At 61.0% G+C, this 26110-nt stretch overlaps 2 protein-coding genes across 5 annotated transcripts; both read right to left on the reverse strand.

The window, feature by feature from the left end:
• Positions 1 to 114: 114 nt before the first annotated feature.
• On the reverse strand, positions 115 to 10243 carry RAPGEFL1 (Rap guanine nucleotide exchange factor like 1). Of its 2 annotated transcripts, XM_056511737.1 has the most exons (15): positions 9722 to 10243; positions 7796 to 7874; positions 7027 to 7177; positions 6858 to 6955; positions 6293 to 6405; positions 5955 to 6122; positions 5778 to 5875; positions 5539 to 5661; positions 5278 to 5456; positions 5108 to 5198; positions 4404 to 4454; positions 3942 to 4029; positions 3788 to 3852; positions 3487 to 3541; positions 115 to 617 (listed from the first exon to the last, which is right to left on the reverse strand). In XM_056511737.1, the coding sequence occupies exons 1-15, from the start codon at positions 10149 to 10151 to the stop codon at positions 493 to 495; spliced, it is 1914 nt and encodes a 637-aa protein (XP_056367712.1). In that variant the 5' UTR covers positions 10152 to 10243; the 3' UTR covers positions 115 to 492. The 2 variants fall into 2 exon arrangements, with proteins under 2 accessions (XP_056367712.1, XP_056367710.1); XM_056511735.1 differs by lacking the exon at positions 3487 to 3541.
• Positions 10244 to 14319: 4076 nt separating this feature from the next.
• On the reverse strand, positions 14320 to 25611 carry CASC3 (CASC3 exon junction complex subunit). 3 transcript variants are annotated; one of them, XM_056511732.1, is made up of 14 exons: positions 25295 to 25611; positions 23541 to 23568; positions 23209 to 23246; positions 21683 to 21841; positions 21455 to 21606; positions 20896 to 21072; positions 20027 to 20712; positions 18504 to 18568; positions 18203 to 18317; positions 17549 to 17647; positions 16756 to 16970; positions 15566 to 15688; positions 15334 to 15397; positions 14320 to 14757 (listed from the first exon to the last, which is right to left on the reverse strand). In XM_056511732.1, the coding sequence occupies exons 1-13, from the start codon at positions 25577 to 25579 to the stop codon at positions 15353 to 15355; spliced, it is 2187 nt and encodes a 728-aa protein (XP_056367707.1). In that variant the 5' UTR covers positions 25580 to 25611; the 3' UTR covers positions 14320 to 14757; positions 15334 to 15352. The 3 variants fall into 3 exon arrangements, with proteins under 3 accessions (XP_056367707.1, XP_056367709.1, XP_056367708.1); XM_056511734.1 differs by having other exon boundaries at positions 15334 to 15410; positions 25295 to 25610; XM_056511733.1 differs by lacking the exon at positions 15334 to 15397 and having other exon boundaries at positions 25295 to 25610.
• Positions 25612 to 26110: the final 499 nt, after the last annotated feature.

The following is a 26110-nucleotide window of genomic DNA, read 5'->3' on the forward strand; positions in this document are numbered from 1 at the left end:
CAGCTCCACCCCGTCAGTGCCAGGGCCATGACGTCACCGACAGCAAGGCTGTGACGTCACTCCCACAATGACCTCAACCCCTAGCACGACATCAGAGACAGGTGCTGGGACAGACTTTTATTGGGGCTCCCCACCCCCAGCTTGATTTTTTTTTTTTTTTTTTGCCATTTTTCCTACTTTTTCTTAAAAAATAAATGTACAATTCCGGACAGCGGCAGTACAAAATATACATGTCTGGGGGGGGACAGGCCACACATACAAAAATAGAGGGGACGGGGGGGTCACATTGCCCCCCCAGGGGCCCCTGTGCCCCAGCCAGGGGAGGGGGGGAAGAGGGGGATGCGCCAGGGGGGTCCCCAAACCCACCCCCCCCACTCCAAGGGTGGGGGCAGCACCCAAGGGCCGGGGCTGGGCAAAGTGCGTCAGTGCTGGGGGGCTCCGGGCCCCCCGGGGGGGTCCCGGGGTTTGGGGGTCCCGGGGTGAGCCCCCCCCTCACTGGCTGCCGGGCTCCAGCTTGTAGGAGAGCTCGAAGAGCAGGTTCTGGTTGTCGATGACTCGCAGCTGCCGCACGTAAGCCTTGGTCTGCAGCTGGGATGGGGACGCCTCCAGCTCCAGGCCTGGGGCAGGAACAGGGATGGAGAGCAGGAACAGGATGGAGAGCAGGAACAGGATGGAGAGCAGGAACAGGGATGGAGAGCAGGAATAGGGATGGAGAACAGGATGGAGAGCAGGAAAAGGGATGGAGAGCAGGAACAGGGATGGAGAACAGGAACAGGGATGGAGAGCAGGAACAGGGATGGAGAGCAGGAACAGGGATGGAGAGCAGGAACAGGGATGGAGAGCAGGAACAGGGATTTAGAGCAGGAACAGGATGGAGAACAGGAACAGGGATGGAGAGCAGGAACAGGGATGGAGAGCAGGAACAGGGATGGAGAGCAGGAAAAGGGATGGGAGCAGGAACAGGGATGGAGAACAGGAACAGGATGGAGAGCAGGAACAGGGATGGAGAGCAGGAACAGGATGGAGAGCAGGAACAGGGATGGAGAGCAGGAACAGGGATTTAGAGCAGGAACAGGATGGAGAACAGGAACAGGGATGGAGAGCAGGAACAGGGATGGAGAGCAGGAACAGGGATGGAGAGCAGGAACAGGATGGAGAGCAGGAACAGGGATGGAGGATAACAGGAACAGGGATTTAGAGCAGGAACAGGATGGAGAGCAGGAACAGGGATGGAGAACAGGAACAGGGATGGAGAGCAGGAACAGGGATGGAGAGCAGGAATGGGATGGAGAGCAGGAGCACTAGGGATGGAGAGCAGGAACAGGATGGAGAGCAGGAACAGGGATGGAGAGCAGGAACAGGGATGGAGAGCAGGAATAGGGATGGAGAGCAGGAACAGGGATGGAGAGCAGGAATAGGGATGGAGAGCAGGAACAGGGATGGAGAGCAGGAATAGGATGGAGAGCAGGAACAGGGATGGAGAGCAGGAACAGGATGGAGAGCAGGAACAGGGATGGAGAGCAGGAATAGGGATGGAGAACAGGAACAGGGATGGAGAGCAGGAACAGGATGGAGAGCAGGAATAGGGATGGAGAACAGGAACAGGGATTTAGAGCAGGAACAGGATAGAGATGCAGGGAACAGGGATGGAGAGCAGGAACAGGGATAGAGAGCAGGAACAGGGATGGAGAGCAGGAACAGGGATGGAGAGCAGGAACAGGATGGAGAGCAGGAACAGGGATGGAGAGCAGGAACAGGGATGGAGAGCAGGAACAGGGATAAAGAGCAGGAACAGGGATGGAGAACAGGAACAGGGATGGAGAGCAGGAACAGGGATGGAGAGCAGGAACAGGGATGGAGAGCAGGAACAGGGATGGAGAACAGGAACAGGGATGGAGAGCAGGAACAGGGATGGAGAGCAGGAAAAGGGATGGAGAGCAGGAACAGGGATGGAGAACAGGAACAGGGATGGAGAGCAGGAACAGGGATGGAGAGCAGGAACAGGATGGAGAGCAGGAACAGGGATGGAGAGCAGGAAAAGGGACGGAGAAATAGGGATGGGAAAATGCAGAGTGGGAACGGAGAGGATGGGGTGGAGGGAGGCAGGGATGGAGGGATGGGCATGGAAAGATGGCAGTGTGGGAATTGGGATGAAGGGATGATGATGGAGGGATGGAGGAGAGGGATGGAAGCACGCAGGGATGGCAAGGCAGAGGTTGGAGTGCAGGGGATGTGGGGATGGAGTGATGCAGGAAAGAAACGGGGATGGCAACGTGAAAGTGGGGATTGGAGGATGAAGAGATGCAGGGGACAGGGATGAGGAGGAAATGCAAACGTGGGAATGGGGATTTGGAGATGGGGTGAAGGGATAGGGGTCCAGGCATGCAGGGATGGGGATGCAGGGATGCAGAATGAAGGGATGAGGGATGAGGATGCAGAGATTTAGGGATGCAGGGACATGGACATAGAGGTGTGAGGATGCTCTGGCCACATCCCCATCCCTCAGGGCCAGCACCACAGGTTCAGGGCCATGTGGACCAACCCAACTGTGCCCCCCCAGCCCCAGCAGAGCCCCCCCAGCCCCAGCAGAGCCCCCCCAGCCCCATCAGAGCCCCCCCAGCCCCAGCTGTGCCCCCCAGCCCCAGCTGTGCCCCCCAGCCCCAGCAGAGCCCCCCAGTCCCAGCAGTGCCCCCCAGCCCCAGCAGAGCCCCCCAGCCCCAGCTGTGCCCCCCAGCCCCAGCAGAGCCCCCCCAGCCCCAGCTGTGCCCCCCCCAGTCCCAGCAGAGCCCCCCCAGCCCCATCAGAGCCCCCCAGCCCCAGCCGTGCCCCCCCAGTCCCAGCAGAGCCCCCCCAGCCCCATCAGAGCCCCCCAGCCCCAGCAGAGCCCCCCAGCCCCAGCTGTGCCCCCCAGCCCCAGCAGAGCCCCCCAGCCCTATCAGAGCCCCCCCAGCCCCAGCAGAGCCCCCCAGCCCCAGCAGAGTCCCCCAGTCCCAGCAGAGCCCCCCAGCCCCATCAGAGCCCCCCAGCCCCAGCCGTGCCCCCCCAGTCCCAGCAGAGCCCCCCAGCCCCATCAGAGCCCCCCAGCCCCAGCAGAGCCCCCCAGCCCCAGCCGTGCCCCCCAGCCCCAGCAGAGCCCCCCCAGTCCCAGCCGAGCCCCCCCAGTCCCAGCCGTGCCCCCCCAGCCCCATCAGAGCCCCCCAGCCCCAGCAGAGCCCCCCAGCCCCATCAGAGCCCCCCCAGCCCCAGCAGAGCCCCCCAGCCCCAGCAGAGCCCCCCAGCCCCATCAGAGCCCCCCAGTCCCAGCAGTGCCCCCCAGCCCCAGCAGAGCCCCCCCAGCCCCAGCTGTGCCCCCCAGCCCCAGCAGAGCCCCCCAGCCCCATCAGAGCCCCCCAGCCCCAGCAGAGCCCCCCCAGCCCCATCAGAGCCCCCCAGTCCCAGCAGTGCCCCCCAGCCCCAGCAGAGCCCCCTCCCTCTCCCCCCACTCACAGAGGGGGCGGCTCCGGTACTTCCTCACGGTTCTCACTTTCTCAGCGATGCAGTGCTGGGGCACAGGGAGACCCCAGAGTCAGCCTGAGACCCACCCACTCCCCCAGGGACCACTGACCCCCCCAGGAGCCTCCTGCACACCCCCCACCCTCAGGGACCCCCCTGGATCCTGTTCTGCACCCAGGAGACCTTGAACCCCCCAAACCCCCAGGGGAGGGGGTCCTCCAGCCCCTCAGGGGAGTCCCCTCTCCTCTGGCCTCTTCCTGGGGGTCCCTCTGCCCCATTTTCCCCCAGGACCCACCAGTTTCTCCACGTTGACCAGCCCATCCAGGAGGGTCTTGCTGCCTTCATGCAGGAAGGTCAGATCTGGGGGAGAGAGGGGGTGATGGGAGGGTCCCACGGGGGGTCAGAGGGACCCCAACCCACCGAGGGAAAGCCCCTGGGACCCCCCTCACCTTTGAGGATGAGCGGCACGAAGGGGATGAGGGGGGGCTTCATCTTGGCCAGCACCTCCCTGTAGGTCTTGTGGTTCCTGCAGGGGTCCTGGGGGGGAATGAGGGGGGTCAGGCTTTGGGGGGGCTCCCCAGGGGTGCCCTGGATCCCCCTCCCCATGCTGGTGGCCTGGGAGAGAGGAGTCAGGACACCCCAGCACACCCTGGGACACCTCGGGGATGTCCCCTGGTCACAGCAGCCCAAACACCCCCAGGGGAGGCCTGGGGACCCCCAAACACCCCCAGGGAAGGCCTGGGGACCCCCAAACACCCCCCAGGGAGGCCTGGGGACCCCCAAACACCCCCAGGGGAGGCCTGGGGACCCCCAAACACCCCCCAGGGGAGGCCTGGGGACCCCCCAAACACCCCCAGGGAAGGCCTGGGGACCTCCCAAGACCCACAGCACCCCCCACACCTCTCACCCACCGTCAGGTTCTCAAACTTCCGAAACAGATTCTTGAATTTCCCTGGGAGCTTCTGGAAGATAAAAAAGGGGAGAGGGTAGGCAGCATCCAGCAGGGCCAGGGAGCACCAAAAGGAGAGGGCAGGAGGCTCTGGGACAGCCCAGGAAAGGGTCAGGGAACATCTGAGGGTGTCCAGAAAGGTCCAGGAAGGTTTGGAAGCATCCAGGGGTGGTCTGGGAGCACCCAGAGGAGTCCTGGAAGCACCGAGGTGGGGGTGTGAGCTCCTGGAGGGTTCCAAGAGCACTCAAAGTGGGGTCTGGAAGAACCCAGGAGGGGTCTGGAGCAGCCAGGTGGGGGCATGGGCACCCCAAGGGTCCTGGGAGGACCCAGGTGGTGTCAGAGAGCACCCAGGGGTGGTCTGGGAGCATCCCAAGAGTTCTGGGAGCACTGGAGGGTGGGGTGGGAGCATGCAGGGGCAGTCCAGGAGCACCCAGAGAAATTCTGGGAGTACTGAGGGGGAAAGGAGTTCCTGGGGGGGTTCGAAGAACACAAAAAGGGGGGTCTGAAAGAATCCAGGAGGGGTCTAGGAGGACGCAGGTGGTGTCAGAGAGCACCCAGGAGCGGCCTGGGATCACCCAGGAAAGTGTCAGGGAGCTTTTAGGGGTGTTGAGAAGGGCACAGGAGGATGTGGGAGCACCGCGGGGGTCGGGGCCCCCCAGCCCTCACCTCCCAGGTGAGGCGCAGGCGGCTGACGGCGGCGTTGTTGAGGCCGATGACGATGGCGTAGAAGGAGAGCATGTCCTGGTTCTGCTTACAGCTGGAGGGGAGCAGCGTGAGGGGCGGGCTGGGCACCGCAGGGACCCCCTGCAGCCCCCCCCCGTGTCCCCCCCACTCACATGGCAGCGATTTTGATGAGCTTCTTGAGCAGGTGGGCGCGCTTGCCCAGCCCCTCGCAGAGCAGCAGCTCCGTGCCCACCCAGTGCTGCACCTCGCTGCAGCGCTGCAGCAGCAGCTCCAGGTTCGCCGTCTCCCGCCGGCCCCGCTCCCCGTGGAACACGTAATCCACGAATTCCAGCTGTTGGGGATACACACACTCCATCAGAGCCCCCCACCCTCCACAGCGCGCCGACCCCCCGAGCCCCCCGAGCCCCCCAAACCTCGTGGATGCAGCGGAAGAGCTCCCAGTGGAAGGCGGTGAGGTGGTTGGCGACATCCTCGGGCTCGGCGCGGTGGATCTCGGTGTCTCCCGGGACCACCTGGATCTCCTCGGGCAGCGGCACCTGCGAGGGGACAGCGGGGACACTCAGGGGGCGCCGGGAGGGTCCCCCCCGTTCTGTGCGAGGGGTGACGGCGGTGCCGGGGCAGTGATGGGGGGTCCCTGCCCCACGGCGCTCACCAGCGAGTCGAAAGTGTCCCGGGTGCAGGCGAAGAGGTGGCTGTTGATGCCCAGGGTGGTGAACACGCACTCCTCGCTGGGCTGCAGCACCGCTTTCTCTGCCGAGGGGCACAGGGTGGGGTCAGCACCGGCCGGACCCCCAGCCCCGCCCGCAGCCCCCCCCGGCCCCCCGGGCACCTCCGGACGAGGCCATGGTGACCAGGATGAGCGCGTCCCCCCGGCTGCTCTGCTCCTCCGAGTACTGCAGCTTCTCGGTGACCGAGGCCAGGATGTCCTGCACCGAGGCCGAGAGGCGGCTGCGGATGGTGACGTACGAGTGGTCGGGCATGTACACGCGGCAGAAAACTGGGGAGAGGGCGGGGGGTCAGCGCCGGGCACCCCCACACCGCCCCGGGCACTGCCCACCGGGGAAACTGAGGCACGGAGCGGACCCGGAGAGGGCACGGCCCCGTACAGCGGCTCGTGGGTCACGGAGGGGACCCCAGACCCCCTCAGCTCTCGCCACAGTCACTCACTCTCGTCAGAACCCCGGAATGCCACCCGGGTCTGCAGGCAGGAGTCGATGCGTCGGAAATGCCGGAACAGCGGCTTCACCTGCTTGTTCGGCGGGGGGGTCTCGTCGGCCACCCTGTGGGGGCACAGGACAGGGCTCAGGCAGGGCCCCGGACCCCGGGGGTGCACCCCGAGACCCGCGGGGTGCCCTGGCAGCCCCACCCAGGGGAGGGTGGGCACGAGGGTGCAGTGGGGAGGGGTCCGAGGCTGAGCATGGCGAGGGCAGGAGGGGGCACAAAGGTGGATGTGAAGGTAACCAGGAGAGCACCAGGGTGGGCTGTTACTGACCCCTCCAGCCCCTGGGCACCGCCAAAACTCCTTGTCCTTCTTGGGGACTCCCTGACCCACAGGGACCCCCAGGGACCGCCTGACCCCGAGGGAACCTCAGGACCCCCTGTCATCCCTGGGGATCCCTTGTGCCACAGGGACCCCAGACTCCATAGGACTCCCTGCCCCGTCTGGGAACCCCTCACCGGTGGCACCCCTAGACCACCAGGCACCCCTAGGCCCCCCTGACCCTCTTCTCACTTGAGCTCCACCGTCTCCACAAGCTGGTGCAGCTTGATGATCTCGTCCTCCAGCTCGTGGTAGAGGGACGTGTCCTTCATGATGAGCAGGTAAAGCTCCTGCGGGGCAAGAGGGGTCAGGATCGGCACTGCAGGACACTGAGGGGGGGACACGGGAAGGGGACACCCACCTTGATGACCTTCCCGGCGCTCTCCTCCTCCTGCAGCAGCCCCTTGTAGGTCTCGAGGAAGTGCAGCAGCACGGCCAGCACCGCCCGCTTGCGCCGCAGCCCCGACCCCTCCTCCCAGCGCGCCGGGGGGCTGCCGGCCGCCAGCACGAAGGTGGCACTGTCAAGGAGGTGCCACGGCAAGGAGGGACCCTCGGCCACCCCCCAGCACCCGCTGCACCGAGGGACCTCAGCGAGGGTCGTTGTGCCCTCCCTGGTAGCACCACGCTGCCCACCTTGCACCCAAACCCGTAGTCCACCCTCGTAGCACCCCAGTTCCCTTCTTGCTGCTCCTGTGAGCCCCCCACAGCACCCCACTGCCCCCTCCATGTCCCCCTTCTCCCTGCAGCCCCATGCCCACCCTTTTGTCACCCTTGTGCCATTCACAGCAGCCTGGTGCCCATGCTGGTGCCCTCCTGGTTGCACCCTCATGCCAGCTCTTGTGCCACCACCATGCCCCCTTCATGGCTCCCTTATGCCCACCCTCATTGCCCCTCAATTCCCTCCTCATGCCCAGCCTCAGAGCCCTCCTCATTTCACCCTCGTGCCCCCCTCATGCCTCCCCTGTGCTCAGCCTTGGGCATCTCCCCATTGCACCCACTCTTCTGCCCTTTCACAGCGCCCTTGTTCCCACCCTCACTGAACCCCGGTACCCTCCTCATGCCCAGCCTCAGACCCCTCCTCACCCACCCTCGTGCCCACCCTCGCGGCCCCCCGGGGCCCCCCAGGATATTGCTGGTGCAGCTGCTGCAGGAAGCGCTCGGTGGGCAGGAACAGCGAGTGGGTGAGCACGATATCATCCAGCAGCGACTCTGGGGGGGACAGGGGGACAGCTGTGGGCACCCGACCCCCACAGAGCCCCCCGACAACCCCGGGGGCCCCATGCCCGGCGGGGCGGAGGGGTGAGGGTAGCGATGGTAATTCCCAGGGTGACACCGGGAGAGGCCGAGCCCCACGCGAACCCCCCCGCGCCGGCGCTGACTCAGGGCCCGCTCCCAGCCCCGGGGCAGCCGGGCCCGGCCGAGCCGGTGTGGGGGCAGAGGCGCCGGCAGGGCGGGACCGGGGCCGCGACGCCCCGAGAGAGCACAGCAGGACACGGCCAAGGGAAACTGAGGCAGGCAGTTTGGGGCACGCAGGGCGGGTGCCACAGCCGGGCTCTCCGGGGCAGCATGGGTGGCACCACACTGAGAAGGTGTTTTGGCAAGGCCAGGTGTGCCGAGGGCCCGGTACCGGTGTCTGTGCCCGTCAGAGCTGGCATCAGTCACCACCACGACCTTTGGACAAGGCACCGCTCCCTCGCCTGGCACCAGCACAGCCCTCAAGGGTGCCCAAGGGCTGTGCCCACGTGTCCCAGGGAGACAGTGGTGGGACCCCAGAGCCCTTCCAAGACCCATGGACCCGACCCACAGAGCATCCACCCAGCCACTCCCCCGTCGCCCCCCAGACCGTTAACCCGGTCACAGATCAGTGCCAAGCCAGGGCAGGGGGTCCCCTGGCACTCCCGCGCCGGGCACAGACCCCACGGGGCATCAGCCGCTGCTGAAAGCAGGGCACGGCAGTGTGGGGCACAGGGACAGGCAGGGGCACCAGCAGCACGGGGGGTGTAGGTACACAGCCCCCAGCTGTCCCAGCCCCCTGCCTGAGTGCAGCCCCCTCCCAGGTTCTGCCTGTGAGGCAGGAGTTGAACACTCTCCCCATCATTCAGGCTGCAGCCCCTTCCAGCCCTGCCTCAGTTTCCCCGTCCCGCTGCAGCACTCACGCTGTACCCCAGAGTAGCAGGGATGTTTCCCCCTGTCGGGACCCCCGTGCTGGCTCCTGCCCCCCTGCTCCCTGCCAGCCCGGGCACCACCAGGCCTGGCAGCTTGTTTGTGCAGGCAGGACCTGACGCTGCCAGTCCCAGCTCGCCCCTACCCGAGGGCTTCTCTTGTCGGTGGTTGCACCCAATCCCAGCCCTGGCATCACTGGAGCAGGGGGCTGGCAGTGGTTTGGGGTCCCCGACGGCCTCTGGTCCCTGCAGCCGAGTGGGATTGGCCGGGACAGGGGATCCCCGTGGTGTGGGAAAGGCTCCCACCCACCTGCACCCAGCCTGGCTCCCATCCAGCTCTGGCACCAAAACCACCCCAAGACCTGGGCACAGGGAGCCACGGTGGGACAGCACCGGGAGCCCAGTGCCAGAGGAAAGGGGCGTCCAACCGCCCCCCCCCCCCCGCTCCACTGCAGCTCCCGTCGGGGCTAATTTTAGCACCAAGAGGATGTTAAGGACCATCCAACCGGGAGGTGGATGCTGCAGTGACTGCCGGTGCCCGGCCACCCCCGGTCCCTACCGAGCTGGCGCTGTCATTGAGCCCATATTCCCTTGCCAACACCTCTGCCGTGCTGAACCCGCGGAACCACTGCCCACCCCGCTGCCACGATCGCCCTGTCCCGGCGGGGACCCAGCCTTGACCTTGTCACCCCAACCGGGCACCGCTGTGCCCTGTGCAGGGCCACCCGCCTCACCGGGCACAGGGGTCTCCCACACCAGCATCCACCAGCGCATCCTCCCCGCAAGCAGCGGCCGCCCCCGGTCTCTCTCCGCTCCGCCGCATCGCCCGCGATCCACGCGCTCCCCGCCCCGCGCAGCCCCGCAGCCCGTCCCGGCGGTCTCGCAGCCCCGTACCTGCCCCGCAGCCCCTCCCGTGTGCAGGCGCCGGCAGCCGGTCCAGGAGCACGGCCAGGAGCCGCTCGGGGGGCGCGGGCGCGGCGGGGGCGCAGCCGCAGCCGCAGCAGCACCGGGCGGCGGGCGGCGGCTCCGGGCTCGGCGGCTCCCGGTCACGGTCCCGGTCACGATCGCGGTCGCAGCCCGGTGACGGGTCCTCAGGGGAGCGGAGCGGAGCCTCGGGCGGCCGTAGCTCCAGCCAGCGGCCCTCGCCCCCCGGTACCGGCCCCGCGGGCCCCGCCGGCTCCTCGGGGGAGGCGGGCGGGCGCGATAGGCTCTGCCGCCGCGGCGCCGGCACCGACCCCGGCCCCGGTACCTGCCCCGGGGGGGCGGCGGGGCGGACGGGCAGGTGCGAGCCCGGCTTCTTCAGCAACTTCTCCAGCGGCTTCATGGCCGCCCGGGCGCGGCGGCGGCGGCGGCTCAGGGGCCCATCGGCGGCGGCGGCGGCTCCGTTCGGCTCCGCTCAGGCTCGGGCCGCGGCGCCGCTCCCCGCCCGCCCCGCACCGGCTGCGCGTTGCGCCCGCCCCACACCGGCCCCGCCGCCAGCACCGCCCCGCCCCGTTACGGCCCCGCCGCCGCCGACCCCGGCACCTGCCCGCCCCTTTCCCCGCACCGCCGCCGCCCCCGGGCCCGCCAACGGCACCTGCCCGCCCCCTCCCCGCACCGCCGCACTCGGTACCGAACCCGCCCCGGGGCTGCGGTGACACCGGCTGGCACCAGGACACGGCCACCCCCCGCTTCCCCGCACAGGTGATGCATTACACACCCCCGCATCCATCTCCCCGCATTCCCCTGTCGCATCCCCGGGGTACCACGCATCCACCCCACACACCGTACAGCCTGGAGGGGACACAGCCCAGAGCCTGTCACCCCTCGCTGTCACACACCGCGACCAGGGGGCACAGCCCCACAGCCCCTTGCCACGTGCTGCCTCATCCCCCGGCACACCCCCGGTACACCCCCGTGCCCGGTTCCCCCCGGCACACACACAGAGTTTCTCCACGCCAGCCCAAAGGGCACATGGCACCGCCCCCCCAAAATGCTACCCCTCACAAGTGTCTCCTGCACGGGGGCACATCCCCAGCTGTGGGATGACCCACTCCGGACCCCCAGCCCAGCTCTCTGCACTCGCTGCAGCGTGGGAAAGGGCCGGGTGTGGGTGCGAGACCCCCCACCCCGGCAGCCCTCGGGCTGGGTTCCCCCGCGGGCAGGGTGGGCAGGGTGGGTGGCTGCCAGACCCCCCCACTTCCACCGCCTGCCAGGCTGGAACGGGCCCCGGCGTGCCGGGGCAGGTGCTGGGGCAGGTTCTGGGGCAGGGCAGGGCGAGATGTGGCGCTTGCCTGGGGCTGATCCTCCTGCCCCGCTCCCGCGGGGTGCTGAGCACCCATCCTGCCCATGCCCACTGCCCCCAGCCCCACCTTGCACCCTCTGGACAGGCCAGCGTGTGCCAGTCCTCTTCTCCTGGGTCCATCCCCCTGCAAAACCACCAGGGATACAAGGGAGGGCCCTGTGGCAACTCCGGGGTGGGATGGTGGCAGCAGCTGAGGGACACAGCAAGTGACCCCATGGCCTTTGCTGGGCCCCACTGCTCAGGGGGTTTGGGTAGAGGTGGAGGAACGAGGGTCCCGGCAGCTCCTGCTTTGTTCCCGCTTCGCCTCCACCCGGCAGTTGCCTGGCAACTCCATCCATGCGGCTGCCAGAGAGCGGCAAAACATGTCCCCACATCCCCATCCCCATCCCCATCCCCATCAGGTCCTGTTGGGATGGCACAGCACAGCATGGCCCAGCACGTCCCTCCTCTGTTACTCCAGCCTCCCACCCTCCCAGATCCCCCCCACCTCATCTAACACCCCCAAAAAATCCCATTCTGCTGAGCTCCTCCATCCCCTTTCCCCAAGGCATCCGGACAAGGGTTGCAAGTGGTGCTGCTGGCCAGGTTCAGCCACGCAGAGAGGGGCTTGTCCTGACAGCAGGAGAGGAAACTGAGGCACAGAGAGACCCCACTCGCTGGTGGCAATGGGGGTGCACTGGGCCACACGAGCAGGAGGGACCTGGAGCACTGTGCCATGCTGAAGGCAATGCTCCCCCTGGAAAAAGTGCCCCAGATCCGGCCTGTCCCATCCTCTCTCCCCATGTCAGCAGGGACGGAGGCACTGCTGGCGCAGAGTGAACTATTGGCTTAATTAATTTGCTGTTATTTCTCCTAACGAGCTGGGATCTGGAGCGGGCGCTTCCCTGGGTTGGCAGCCAGCGCATTCCCCCGCCCCGGCAGCAAGCCGGGGGTGCGAAGCCTCCAGGCACTGCTCAAAACAGACCGTGTGTAGGAGGGAAAAATTACACCCCAGGAAAAATCCCTCCCCAAGCCAGCTCCTTAACCCACTTCCCAGCTGCAGCGCTGGGAGAAGGGAGCCAGGCATTTTGGGGAAGGGGAGAACTGCCACAGGATTGGGGCAGCTCCTCTATGAGATCCACAAGGAGGGCTGAGCCAAATCTTGGACCATGCTCAGACCAGATCCTGCTGCCAGGGAGGGAAACTGAGGCAGTGGCACTGGGGAGGGATGGAGTAGCACAGCAATGTGGGCAGGAAGGTGATGCCTCCTGCTGCTGCTGCTGTTGGAACTGCTCTGGGACTCCCACCCTACTGCCAGAAGTGAAGGCAGGAATTGGTGAGACCTGAAAGGAAGTGAGGAAAAGGGGGTGGGATGCAAAGGGAGGAGTCCCTCCTGCCCTTCAAAGCCACCCTTCCACCATGGCATTGGCAAGGCTCCCCAGCATCCTTCCCCTGCCCAGCCTGGCTGCACTGCTCCATCCACAGCATCAGGCTGTAACAGGAGTGGGGTACAGCCCCTCACCTCTCTTTGGGGTGGGCAGGTGGGTGGGGGCTGGCAGGAGGCTGCAGCTGCCGAGGTGGAGGCAGCACAGCACAAATGCGCGGGCGGCAGCTCCTGCACCACCAACGCAACAGTTGGTCCTTCTCAGTGAGGCTGGGGGAGAGGAGGGGACTCACATCAGCCCCCAGAGAGACAAGGGGGCTCCCTCCAGCCCCACTACCACAGGATAGAGCTGGGCTGGGGATGGTGGCAGCTGCTTCCAGGGATGTGAGGGGGAGGGTGGCTGGCGCCAGGCACAGCAGAGCTGCAATTTCAGTCCCACTGTGAGCCTCCTGAGAAGGGCAGAGCTGTATCTAGAAGAGCAGAGTGGTTCCTGAGAAAGGGAGAACAGCTTCTGTGGATGGAGCAATTTCTGGGAGACCGCAGAGGTGGCACTGGTCCTGCCAGGGAAGCTCAGATGGACACTGTCCCTATGGGTCTCCATCCCAGGAGGGGCACACAAGAGTTGTCTGCTTCCTACAACAGTGTTAGGGGTCTGCATCCCACAGAAAAAGAATCAAAAAAATACCAAAACCCCAGCGTGGGGGTGTAACGTCCAGGACTTCAATTGTGTGACCAATGCATCAATGACACACGGTGACATCTAAAACATGAGGATATTCTGCTTTGGGAATGTGGCTTTGGTGGCTGAAACAAGACACAAAAGGTCATGGACTCACAAAAACACCAAACAAAGAAGGAATTTCTGCTGGAGAGCCAGGCTTAGATGAGGGATCCACACAGAGAATGAGCAGGTGGGTGCAGCTGGGTGCAGGTGGGTCCCCCATCCTGGCCACGGGTGGGGATGGGGTGGCCGAGCCACCCCTTGCTCGGTGACGTCCCCCTCGCCCAGTGCCTGCGCCCGCAGCTGGCGCGTCCCCACAGTCCCGGCACGTGCTCAGGAGAGCAGCAGGAATCGGCAGGAACGGGCAGGAATGAGCAGCCGGCCCTGCCAAGTTTCCTAATGCAATTTGCAAACGGCTGCGAGGACGTGGCCAAGGCGGAGAGGGGCTGGAGCCGCGGGGCTGGAGGGATGCAGAGCGGCGGCACTGCGGCACAGGTGAGGCAGCCAGGATCAGCGTGGCACAGCTGCGGTGACAGTCACCCCATGGGCTCGGGAATCCCAAAAGGGACACAAGGCTGCCATGGGGAACGGAGGCAGGAGCTGGCGCAGGGCTGAGGTGCTTCCTTGTGGGGCCGGAGCCCAGCCCGGTGCGTTGGGGCGGGTTCCAACACCCTCCACAGCCTCAGCAGCAACACCCAAGTGCTGGGAGCAAACCTGGCCCTGCCGAGCTGGTTTGGGTGCTGGCTGGGCTGCTCGGGCAGCGTCGGGGTGCTGGGTGCCCACAAACCTCCCCCTCTCTCTGTGGATTTGGCAGAGGGAGGGTGGAAACGTCCGCTTGCGCTGCTGGGGTGGCGCAGGGATGGGGGTCACCCTGTGGATTCCCACCTGAGGGCTCACACACACCAGTTACCAACAGTTTGCTGGGAAAAGAGTCAGGAGGAGCTCCTAAGTTAAGTGGTTCCTGCCCAGGCAGTGCACTGACAGCCTCCCACAGCTCCATTGCCCTTCCCCTGCTCCAAAAGCAGCAGAAATCAACTTGCTAATTGAAAAGAGAATTGAAAAGAAGAATGAACTGAGGTGGGGGGAATCTCACTGCTGCTTACCCAAACAAATAAAAAACGAAATACCCAAAAGAAACAAATCAGCTTTACTGAAGGAGCTGCTTCATTCCTTAAATAAAAAGAGAGACCACGATCAAGCCAGCGGAGTTTGACACCCCAGGAGGGAGCGGGGAACGTTTAGTAACGGGGAGAAGTTGGGAGAAGTGTGGCCAAGGACCGACTCGGGGGCTGGTTCTTTGGCGGCCCCAGCGCGGGGGAGAAGGGGGGTGGGCAGCGGCGGGATGGATTTTGGGAAGGCACCGCTCGGCCACGGGGGAAGTGCCTGGCCCTGAGCACAGTGCAGGTGTCTCGTCCCGCTGCCTCACCTCCGCGCAGGGAAGGGAAGGAGCCATTCCAAGGAGCAGCTGCCTCCTTGCCGAGGGGCCGAGTCTGGTGCTGGGATTCCTGTGGCTGTGTCCCCTACGTGTTGCTCCTCTCCTTTGATTTTTCACCTTTGCTGTCCTGAGAGGGGGGGAAGAGGGAAGAACAGCAGAGATTTAGGGCCCCCCAAACCCCTGCATAGGGAGAACAGTGCTATGGCTGGGTCTTGCCAGCAAACCCCTACCCACCTCTCTGGGCACAAGCCCCCTATGCCAACCTCTCCTCATGGGAGGGTTCCGTATTTTTCCATCATGAGGCCTTTTCAGGGCCCCTCCATCAGAAAATTTGCTTCTCAGCCCTCCCCATCTACAGGAACCCACCGGTACATGCCTGCCCGGGTCTGGGCTTGCTTGGCTCCCATACGTGAAGAAGGTATGGAAAGGGAAACCAAAAACACACATGGCATTCCAGCACGCTCACACATGCACAGCTCACAGCACTGGAGCAAGGAGACCCTTCCCAGCACAGGGAAGCACTCACATCCTGAAAAACCTTAACTCTACTGCCTGAATTATCTGCTGAGTTCTCAATGTTTATCCTTCCAGAGAACTCCCTGCCTCCTAGCTCCTCCAGCTAGGGCTGGATATTTCCCTCTCAAAATCATCCTGTTTTCTACCCTGAGCAAATAAAATAAAAAAGAGTCAACTTCAGACTTACTTTTTACGTGGTTTTAGTTTTAAAGATTTAAGTAACTCAAATTAACTGGAGCCCTGCTTACCACCTGCAACGAGAAGCTGAGGTTTGGGACAGATCAGAGACGAGACAGTTTAAGATTTCCCTTTTACAAAAGAACAATGTTACTTTTTTGGGATGGGTGGGGGAACTGCAGCCTCACACACACACCAGGGACACCACACACACACAAGGACCAACGGTGAGGGGATGGTACCTCTGGAGGGGGTGGTTTGATGGTCACAGGCTGGGACGTCCGGCGGGGCGGGGAGGGCTTGGGCTGCACCTGCTGCTGGACAGTGTTGTAGTAGGTGACCCCCCCATAGACCTGGGACTGCGCCTGCAGGAGCAGCAGGATCAGAGCTCCGGGCTGGGGGGCCCTGAGAGCCCCTCAGGGCACCCATGGGGCTGGACAGCTGCCCCCCAGCCAGCGGCAAGAGGGGCTGCGCCCTCCAGAGATCAGTTTGTGTGTCCCCACCCCTCATCATCGTCCCCTCATCCCTGCAGGGACAGGAATGCAGACACAGCCTATGCAGATGGGATTCCCTCACCCTGCTGTCCATGGAATGCCTGAACTTCCCAACAGTAGTTTTTCAGCCTGGACACAGTTCCCCTGCAAATCCAGCCCTGCAGCCTGGGGGGAAATGCCCTCAAAGCAGGGTGAGAATCAGCTGCCAGGATCAGCCAGAGCAGTGGGAAGAGCAGGAATGGTTGGGAGCTCAGGAACATGCAGCTCTCCAGCCTTCCACGGCGTGTCAGCCCTGCTCCAGTCACAGTGTGTCAGCCTTGCTCCAGCCACGGCACCAGGATCTGGTCTGCTCTGGTCTCATCTGCTTTTCAAGGATCTGGTCTGATCTGCCTCTTCAGGGACTACATCTATCTGCCTCCTCACATGGATCAGATCCTCAGAGAGATCCAATCCAATCTGCCTCCTTGGGGATCTGATCTAATCTGCCTCCTCACAGGAATCTGGTTTGCTCTGATCCATGCCCCTACAGGATCTGAACTGATCTGCCTCCTCAGGGACCCAATCCAATTTGCCTCCTCGCTGCCCAGCAGTGACCTTAGATATGGAATTGGGCCTTGGAGCAGGAAAATCCATCCCTGTGCTGCTCACATCAGCCAGTTCCCAGCCTACATCTCAAACAGAACTGACTTCCAAAGCCATTCCCAAGGTACCTTTGGCTCAGCAGGGGCTGTTTCACTGTTCCATAAGGGAACACCTCAAGGGACAGAATTTCACCCACTGCCCACCACGCTCACAGCAGCCATGAGAACAATCCTTTCTGGGATGACAGCAGCCTTTCCCCATGGAGCAGCCCAGGAACACCTCACAGAACACACCCCACACTCCACAACATCCCATCCTCTCCTGCCTGCGAAGGAGCCGCGGCACATCCAGCTTACCTGCGTGTTGGAATAGAGATGAGGAGGGGGCGGAGGGGGCAGAGCTCCAGGGGGGTAGGGGTAGCCAGGATTCCCAAAATTCATCACTCCAGGGGCCGAGAAGTAAGTCGGAGTGAGCAGCTGCTGCGGCGGGGGCTGGCCCGGGGGCATGGACACTGGTGGGGGGTACAGGCCGGGGTTTGCCATGGCAGGGGGCGTCTGGTGGGGGTGTAAACCTGGAGGGGACAGGAAGTAGATGTCACCCAAAAAGACAGAGTGTCCCTGGGTAGCAGCAGGAAGGAACATGCTCTGCTCCAAGGCTTCTCTGCAGCCCCACACTGGGGGGACACAGAGCAGCAGAGCACAGCCCCCTCCCCAGTTCCGGATTCGCCGGAAGCAGACACGGCCCCATCGCAACTCCACTGCAGGAAACAATTTGTGTGGGCAAGCACAGAACGTGTTCAACAGCTCCCAGTTCTGCTTTTTCCTGAGCTACAGGGCCAGGGAGTGAGGAACCAGCCCAGTGCCCACGGAAGGGAGCGGCCCAGCCTGGTGAGGCCCCACAGGGACCTGCAAACATCCAGCTGGGAGCTGCCAAAGGCTCAGTCCCCCCCATCCTGCACTGGCTGGAAGCTCCAAAACATCTATTTTTTGTTTCCTTAAAACTGATACTGGTTCAGCCTCACTGCAGGAGGGAGCATATCTCTTCCATGTTGTAGAAATTAAGGAAAATGGATGCTTCCCTGTGACAGAGGCTGTGGGAAAGCAGAGTTCTCTGTTCTCCAGGTCCAGGGGTGTCCCACTGGCTCCTCACCTGGATGAGGGAGGTGCATCTCCGGCTGCACAATCATCCCTTGGGGCGGCAGCGGGGCTGGGTTCTCACCGTGGGTGTAGATTGGTCCCTGGAATTGTACTGCAACAACACATGACAGGCTGTGAGGAAAAGCTCCACGGAATTTCATTCCCCTGCAGCCGGGCACACACAGCCCAGCCCTCCCCGAGGGCTTCCATGGCACACAGAGGCTCCCAGGCTTACAGATGCCACATGCTCCCTTAAAGGAAAGCCTCCTACTCCCTTTAGAAAGCTGGAAAACACTCAGGGAATTTCTTCTCTAACACTTTAAATGCTGGAGGGAATGCCTAATCCAACCCCAGTCCTGCTCTCCCCATACTCAAACATCAAAGACCTGATTTAAAGTTCAGTTTAAATTCCAGTACTCAAGAAGAATTGGGGTGTCCTAAGAGCCCTGGCACAAAAAGGGGATAACACTGAGGATAATTCCATGGGCTTAAACACAACCAGGCAGGCTCCCAGCTGCCTTTTAGACACTGTATGAGGGAACACAGTGCCACTACAACAAACAAAAGAGAAGACAAATCGCAATCCTGACAGGAGTGGGGGGATCCCTGCTCCAGTTGCTCAGCTCTGAGCACACAGGAGCCACAGGAGCAGGAAGGAAACACTCACATGGGTCGTAGTAGTGTCCTTCCACAATGCTGATGTGCATGGGGGGCGCGGGCTCTGGCACGGGGGGTCTCTGCCGCTGTGATGAGTAGCGCTTGACACGGCCCCCCTGCACTGCCTGCAAGAGTCCAGGGGTCAGGGGGGCTGTGGGGCACCCACCCAACACCCCTGACCCCCAAACCTTCCACTGGGTCACCCCCCCCCACGAGGGAAAGGCTGAAGCACCAACAGCCTCTAATTACCACAACCCCAAGACAAGGAGAGGCTGTGTCCCGCGCGCCGCGCGGCCGGAGTCACGCGTTACCATCTCCTCCATCCGGTTAAACTGCGGCGGTGGCCCAGTTCCCACGTGCATATGGTTGGGAATACCTGAGGAAGGAACAGACTGGTTATTACTGTGGTTTGTGCTGGTTCCCAGGCCGGAGCTGCCTCGCCCGGGGGTGTGGCTGCGGCTCAGCTCTCGCTCCCATGACACAGAACCTTTGGACTTCATTGCCTCGGTGATTTTAAATATTTTGGGACAAATTAGAGGCTGTTTTGTCACTGCACAATCACCCACGGTGCTCAGCAATGCCTAAATCCTGCTTCAAAACTAAATCCCTACAGCCTGCTCTGAGCTCAGTGTCTGCTGACACAGATTTCTTCCAGGTGGATCAAGGATCCATGAGGGATCTGAAGCTGCATTTTAAACCCTCTGCAGGGTGTAAACACTTTTATCACAGGCTCCTTTGGATTGAAACAGCAAACTGAATTAATGTGAATTCATAGCAAAGTGAATTTTAAACCATGCCTTGAAACCACAGTGCCAAGGTGATCACAGATAATTCCAAGGGAGTGAAAATGGATAAAACAAACACTAGAAGTGCTCATGGACCATTGACAGTGCAAATACAGGCAGAGGGATACAGAATGGACTAATGAGAGCCAAATGCTTCCCAGAATAACTCCTCCCTCCTCTGCTAGGGACAAAAAAGGGACAGCAGAGTCATCATCTTCACAGCAGAACATGACTGTGTACCTGCAGCCAAGAGCTGCCCTGTGGGAAATTTGGGAAGATGCTTCATTTTTGCGCATTAAAAAACCCCTAAACCAGACAATCTCAGCACTTTTGAACTCTCATCCCACTGTGACTTTTCCAGCCTGTCCAGGGGTCTGTTCTCACAGACTTCATAGTCCCATCAGTACCAAGTGACTTCTGGTTCCATGACCTCAACCTCACAGATGCTTATGAAAGCAGCTAGTCGCTTCCTTCTCCTTGCTCCAGTTTTACTCCCCTCGGGAAGCATCCTAACACTTCCCAGAACAGCCTCTAATTCTGCGAAGGGATAATTATACCTGGATGACCTCTCTGCAGATGAGCAACTGAACTGTCCTCAGCTGGCACCAGAGTAACTCTGTCCCATGTCCCTCCCTCCTCCCAGGCACAAAGGGATTTGCCAATCTCAGCCAGGCCTCGGCTATTGGCAACCATATCCCAGTGTCAGGAAATGAGCTGATAAACAGGGAAAAGTTCTTTCCTGCACAGAGCCCAATTATTGATCCTTATCTCGTGCTCTCCTGCAGCAGGGGTCACTTTTCCTGTGACTCACATCACAGGGAAAGGATCTCCCCTTCCATCCCACCCAGCCCTAATTCCATTCACCTACACTGAAAAGTTTAATTTCCCTTTTTCTCTGCTGTTGTATCTATACTGCATTTTCTCAGCAGGAACCATCACTCTGCACCCACCCTGGAATGGGGCTTGGGCAGAGACAGCTCAGCTCTGACCAACTGCACAGACCAGGAGGTACTGGGCTGCTGGAAAACCAGGAGGTTGCTCCCACTTACCCCTCAGCTCCCGAGGCGGGATGAACTGGGACTGCCCCGGGCTCCAGTTCTGCTCTGTCAGGTTCATCTGGGTCATCTCCTGCTCAAGTCCATCCACGCTGGATTCCACCGGTGACTCCCAGCTGCTCTTGGCTGGCGGGGGGGAGGTCTCAGCTGCTGTGGGTTTTGGAATCACAGGAGCCAGCCCCTCAGAAGCAGGCACTTCCTCTGCCAGCTTCCCTGCCTCCCCAGCCTTGACTCTGGTCCTTCTTGCCCGGGAATAAGATTTCTTCTCCACTGGTCTGTCCGGCGGCGGCTGCGCAGCGTCAGCAGCCGTGGCTTGGTTTTCCAGAGCCCCCTCCTCCTTCCCAGGGCTGCCATGGACATGTGCCACCTCCAGCTCAGGGGACGTGTCCCTTGACGGGCTCTGCTCTGCACGCTTCCCGCGGTAGCCGCTCTCCTGCTTGGCTTGCTCCCCGTTCCGGTGTGGCACAGTCGCCTCTGAAGCCCGGTAGCCTGGACGGGTCTCCTTGTAGCCCCCCATCCTTGGGTAGTTCCTGGCAGGGGGCATCCTGCCAGCGCTGGCAGAGCTGCGGCTGTTGAAGGACCGTGGGGGAGCCGAGGGGCTCTTGGCACCCTGGTGCCTCGGGGGCTTGGGGGGCCTCTCATTTGACCAGTTAGGGTCTCGCTGAGGGGGACTGCCAAAGCTGAGGGAGAAAAATACAACAATTCACTAAAAAGAAACTCCTGGGTGGGAGGAATCACTGTGTCAGGGAACACCTCCCCAGCAGGCACATCTAGAAACCTCAGGAACATGATCCCACGTGACAGAGCTTTCCCTCTGGAGCTCCAGAGCTGGCCCCTCTCCCTGCTGTGGCTCTGGAGCTCACCGTGGCTTGCGCATCCTCCGGGGTTTGATGTCGTCGGGGTTGTGGGCAGAGCGGATGTCGTATCCATACAAAGCTATCAGCTCCTGCCTGGTCTTGGGGGCCTGCTCATCCTCACGGAACTTGTCGTGTTCCCAGCGCCCCTCGTCCTTCCACAGCTTCCGCTGACGACCCTTTGGCCTGGACAAGGGACACAGGGAGGAGCAAAGGGCTGTAAGGCCAAGATGTGGCAGTTTTGAGCAGTTCCACACATAGAGCCCGAGCATTCCTGGGGCAGGGAATGCACAGGAGGCAGCATCCCTCCTGCCCAGCAGCTGGTGGTGACCCACTGCTATTTGAGAAAAGCAGCTCAAAGAATCACTGCTGCCTGGCACAAGGCTTTTTTTGTATTTTTTTTTGTGTCTCCTTTTCAAAGAGCTGAACTGTCTGGGCAGGACACAGAGCAGGTAACAGAAGCACAGACCCTCCCAGTACATCCCACTGAAGCAAGGAGCCCTGCTGCCAGAGGCTGGCCTGGAGGCTGAGCTGTCCCTCCCAGAGCCCCAGGGGAACACTCACATACCTGACCTCCTCCTCCTGCGTCTGCCCTCGGAGGTCATGCTCAAAGAAGAGCCCCTTGCGCGGGATGTACGCCGGGTTCTTCCGATCCTCATCGTCGTCCAGGTGCTTGGGAACCTTCTTGCCAACTTTCTTCTCCACAGGCTCCGTGCTCTCCTGTCAGAAGCAGGGAGCTCTCACCACTGCAGCAGTCCTGCTGCCAGCTCCCAGCCTGGAGCCCTGGGACACCCACCTGCCCGTCCCCGCTCTGCCGCTCGCCCGTCACGGCTCCCTTGGGATCCACCTTCTCATTCCCCTTCTCCCCTCTGGCCGCCGACTCGCAGGAATCGTTGCTGTCCTGCTTCAGCTCCACCTTGGAGCTTTCTTCCTCGCTGTAATCCTCTTCCTCTACCTGGGAGACACCCAATGACTCAAATGTGCTCCATTAGCAACAGATCTGCCAGGAATTTCCCCAAATCTGGAGCCAGATCCAGCAACTCTCTCAATTCTGGAGTTAGATCCCTGTTCCAGCTGTTAGACACGACTCTTCCAAAGCGCACAATTAGCTTCTAAAATTCTTCCTATCCCCATATTTTTACAGGAAAAGCAAAGGTTAAACACAACCTCTCCCAAGAGAGGGAGGATCCAATATGCTTTCTGGAATGGAGGTGGGATCAGCTGCCCCACAAAGATGCAGCATCCCACCATTCCAAAAAGGCTCCTGCAGACTGGGAAGACTGGTGATCTCAGGCCCTTCCTTCCACACTGAGGGCCCAGATCCAGCCAGGGCCACATTTCCAAATTCCCTGGAGTTCCTCAGCTGACTCATTCTGCTCAGGAGCATGACCTGGTTTCACCCCCAGGAGCCTCCGGAGGCTGGAGCTGAACTAAAAATAGCTCGGGGTGATTAACCAAACCCTGCTCCATTTTCCTCTTTCAACACAGCCTTTGCACATCGCCTGCTCCCGGTGTTTACGCCGGGGAAGCCCAGGCTGGGCATTATTTTTAGGTACAGGAACAGAGTCATCCTGGCACAGCAGTGATGCAACAACCCTGCTGCCCCTGGGAGGCTCCACGTGGGATTCCAGGCTGGAAGAGCTCTGGGAGCTGCCCCGCCACCTCTGCAGCCTGCAGTGCTCCTTCCTTGTTAATAGTATAGATTAATTCTCAAAATGAGATTAATTCTCAAATAAACAGCTTGGATTTCCTCTGCTTGGTGGTTTGGATGCTCTCTAGCCACTGTTTCCCTCAAGATTCCCAAAATAGAGATGGATTTTCCTTAGAAAGCTTTCACTATAATCCTTAGAGATCAGAACTTCTTTAAACTCCCTGTAAATCTCAAACTTTAGAGTTCTGAACTAAAAATCCAGGGGAACCTGCAGCCCCAGGCATGGGTGGGATTCCCTCAGCACCCTCCAACTCCCAAAGTGCATCCCCCCTCTGGCTGCTCCCTCAGAACAGAGGGAAGCTCCTGGGATGCTCCCAACCACCACTTTGCCTTTTAATTCCAACTAATTAAAACCCAACAAGCATCCCACACTCCTCCCACGCCCTTCTTGGCCATGGCAAATCCAGTTCCCAGTGTGAGGAGCCAGGAGGGTTCTCCCTTGCACACACTGGCTGTACACCAGTATGGTCCCAGTGCCAGGGGCTGGGACTGGGGGAGGCCATTTCCTCAGGAGACAGAGGGGTCAGTGGAAGAGATCCAAGAACACAAACTGGGTCTGTGCTGAAATTCCATGAGAATCAGTGGCTCAGCAGGACAGAGACTGCTCTTACCTCCGAGTCCTCGGCGCTTTCATAGTCAGAGAGCACGGCTGTGGGGAGGGAAAGGAGGTGGGGTCAGGGCAGGGCTGGACATGGCTCCTCTGCCATGGGACCAAACCCCTTCCAAAGGGAATCTGGATGCCAGCACCACCCCAGATCAATGCCACAGCCAGCTCAGGAGGGAGCAGGGAAGAATTTGGGACACTGTCCCTGCACCCCATGTTTGCTTGATGTTACAAGTGAATATCTGGCACGGCAACAACCACAGGATTGTTGGAAAAGCTGTTTTGTCTGGTCTCACTTTTTTTGCACACAAACAACCCTGCCCAAGAGCCATCACTCACCATCTCCTTCGATGCCATCCTCACTTTCCTGCAGACAGAAAAGAGAGGGGTGTTAGAGGATGGGAGAGCAGCAGCCAGGTCCTAGAAACATGGATTCATAAAACCATAGAATAATGGAATTGCTTTGATTGGAAAATATCTTCAAGATCAAGTCCAACCTTCAACCAGCACCAGCCTCACATCACCAATAAACCATGTCCCCAAAAGTCACATCCTCACTTTTTGTACACTTCAGGGATAGGGATTCCACCATTCTATGGGCAGCCTGTGCCAGTGCCTGACCACCCCTTCCACGAAAAAAAATTCCATCAAAACATATTTTCTTACTATCTACTATATTAATACCTTTTCCTAACAACTACTCTTTTGTTCTAATGTCAATTTTCCCTAATACCCAGCATCCCATGATCCCAGACACAGTGACAGCAAGGTCTGACCCTGACCCTATTGCTTCTACCCTTGGAAGTTCAGCTCCAGTGAGGAAGAAGAAACAAATTCCAGGCTTCCAGAGCCTTTCTCTAAGAACCTTCTAGAGCAGCTACAGTGGAGGAATATTGAGAGAGAAGCACAGCTGTCAGTGCTGGGGGTCTCCAGGGAACTGCGTGACAGTGACAGGGGAAACAAGATCTCTCCCTTGCTAATCAAGAACCAAGGAAAGGAAAAAAACAGGGAATAACAAGGAGAGGCTGAGCAGCATCCAGCTCAGGGAAGGGGCTGGATGAAGCAAACAGCTCAGAGCACAAAAAGTGCTCAGTAAAACTGCTGCCCAGAGAAACTGTGGCTGCTCCATCCTTGGAAGTGTCCAAGGCCAGGCTGGACAGGGCTTGGAATAAATTAGGATAGTGGAAAGTGTCCCTGCTCATGGTAGCAGGTGGAACTGGATGAGCTTTATGGTTTCTTTCAAAACAAACCTTTCCCTGAGTCCAGCATAAAGACAAAGATCAACCCAACTGTACAGGAAAAACAACCCCAGAGCACGAACAACCTGACCAAGGTGACAAGATAAACCCAAAACCACCACAGAAAAACACACAGGGAGAGTCACGGGGAGCTAGAAATAACCAGTCCTGGAACCCAAAACAGGAAAGAGCTGGAAATAACCACCATTAGAGCTCGAACCAGAAGGGAATTGCACCTGGATGTGAATTGCAGGAGCAGAACTGCACGGCGGGGGGAGACAGCAGCTCCCAGCCCCGACCTGCCCCTGCTGCAGGGACCCCCGGGGCAGGGACAGGATCTCAGGCTGGGGAGATGCAGGCACAGGGCACAGGGAGCCAGAGCAAAGCCCCTTGCCTGCTCCTGGGGGGCTGCAGTGCCCACCCCACCTGAGGCCGCCCCAGCCCAGCACTCCCACACACACTATGGGGGGGTTCAGCCCAATTCCCCAGACTGTGCTCCCTCAGCTCTTCACTCCCCACTTTGTCCCCAGTGTCTCCATGCCCCACAGGTCCCAATATCATTCCCACAACTTCCCCCACGCCTGCCTGACACCAGAGTCCCCCCACTCCTCCCCAAGACCCTCCTCAGACACCAGAACCCCTCTCTAAGCCCCTTCCCCGCCCTGGGTCCTCAGTGTCCCAACCCCCCCCGCCTTCCCCCGGGGCCACCAGAACATCCCTCAGCCGCCTCCCCGTGATTCCCCAGACACCAGAACAGACCCGTCAGACCCTCCCTCCCCAGGTTCCCCAAGCTCCCCGATTCCCCCGGCCACACTCAGACCCCGGAGCCCCCTGTCCCCTCAGCCCCTCACTCACACACTCCGACTCGGCCGCGCTCTTCCCCCCCGCCCCAGCGGCGCTCTCGGCCCCGCGGCTCCGCGGCCCGGCACCGAGGGCCCCGGCGGCGCCGCGCGGCGGGCGGTGCGGCAGGCGGGGCGAGCCGGACCGGGACCGGGAGCGGGACCGGGAGCGGGATCCGGAGCCCGAGCGGGAGCGGGCGGAGCGGGGGGAGCCGGGCGCGGAGGCAGCGCTGTCAGAGGCCGCCGAGCCCTCGCTGTCCTCGCTGTCCTGCGAGGCGCGCTGCCGCCGCCGGTCCGCCATCTTGGCCCGCGGGGCACCACGGGAACGGCGCGCGCGGCGCCTCCCGCCGGTACCGCGCCGCCTCCGCCGCCCGCCAGGGGGCGCGCGCCGCGCGCGCCGGTGACGTCACCGCCCCGCGGAAATGACGTCACACCCGAGGGCGGGTAAATAGGGAGGGAGAAAACACCAGCAGCAGCCAGCGGCCTTTTCCTTGTTTATTGTAAAAAAAAAAAAAAAAAAAAAAAAAAAAAAAAAAAACCAAAAAAAAAACAACAACGAAAAGCAATAAAAAATAATAAAATAAAACCAGCGAGCGGGCGTGTCCGCGCGTGACCCCACCCCCTCCCGTAACGTGTTTATAACTTGGTGGTTTTAGAACTTTATCGATTTTTTAACAATTTCCCGGTTTTTAAAGTTTTTTTAAAGTTTTTTTTTCCTTAAAGTTTTTTTTTTTTTTTTTGTAAACGAGTTTACCGGCGTTCAATAAGCTCGGGGTTAATTAGAGAGAGGTGGGCAGTTGGGGATAAGATGGGGGGCATAGGCTCGGTGTAG

This window comes from Oenanthe melanoleuca, chromosome 27 (assembly GCF_029582105.1).
Source record: "Oenanthe melanoleuca isolate GR-GAL-2019-014 chromosome 27, OMel1.0, whole genome shotgun sequence".
Taxonomy (NCBI): Eukaryota; Metazoa; Chordata; class Aves; order Passeriformes; family Muscicapidae; genus Oenanthe; species Oenanthe melanoleuca.

Coding starts and splice junctions, on each gene's coding strand:
- RAPGEFL1 (XM_056511735.1), bottom strand. CDS start 10,151: ATGAAGCCGCTGGAGAAGTTGCTGAAGAAGCCGGGCTCGCACCTGCCC. Junction 6,406..6,857: donor GTGGAGACGGTGGAGCTCAA/GTGAGAAGAGGG, acceptor GTGCCCCCACAG/GGTGGCCGACGAGACCCCCC. Junction 5,662..5,777: donor GGGACACTTTCGACTCGCTG/GTGAGCGCCGTG, acceptor GTCCCCTCGCAG/GTGCCGCTGCCCGAGGAGAT.
- CASC3 (XM_056511732.1), bottom strand. CDS start 25,579: ATGGCGGACCGGCGGCGGCAGCGCGCCTCGCAGGACAGCGAGGACAGC. Junction 17,648..18,202: donor AGGACACTACTACGACCCAT/GTGAGTGTTTCC, acceptor GTGTTGTTGCAG/TACAATTCCAGGGACCAATC. Junction 15,398..15,565: donor TCAAACCACCCCCTCCAGAG/GTACCATCCCCT, acceptor TTCTCGTTGCAG/GTGGTAAGCAGGGCTCCAGT.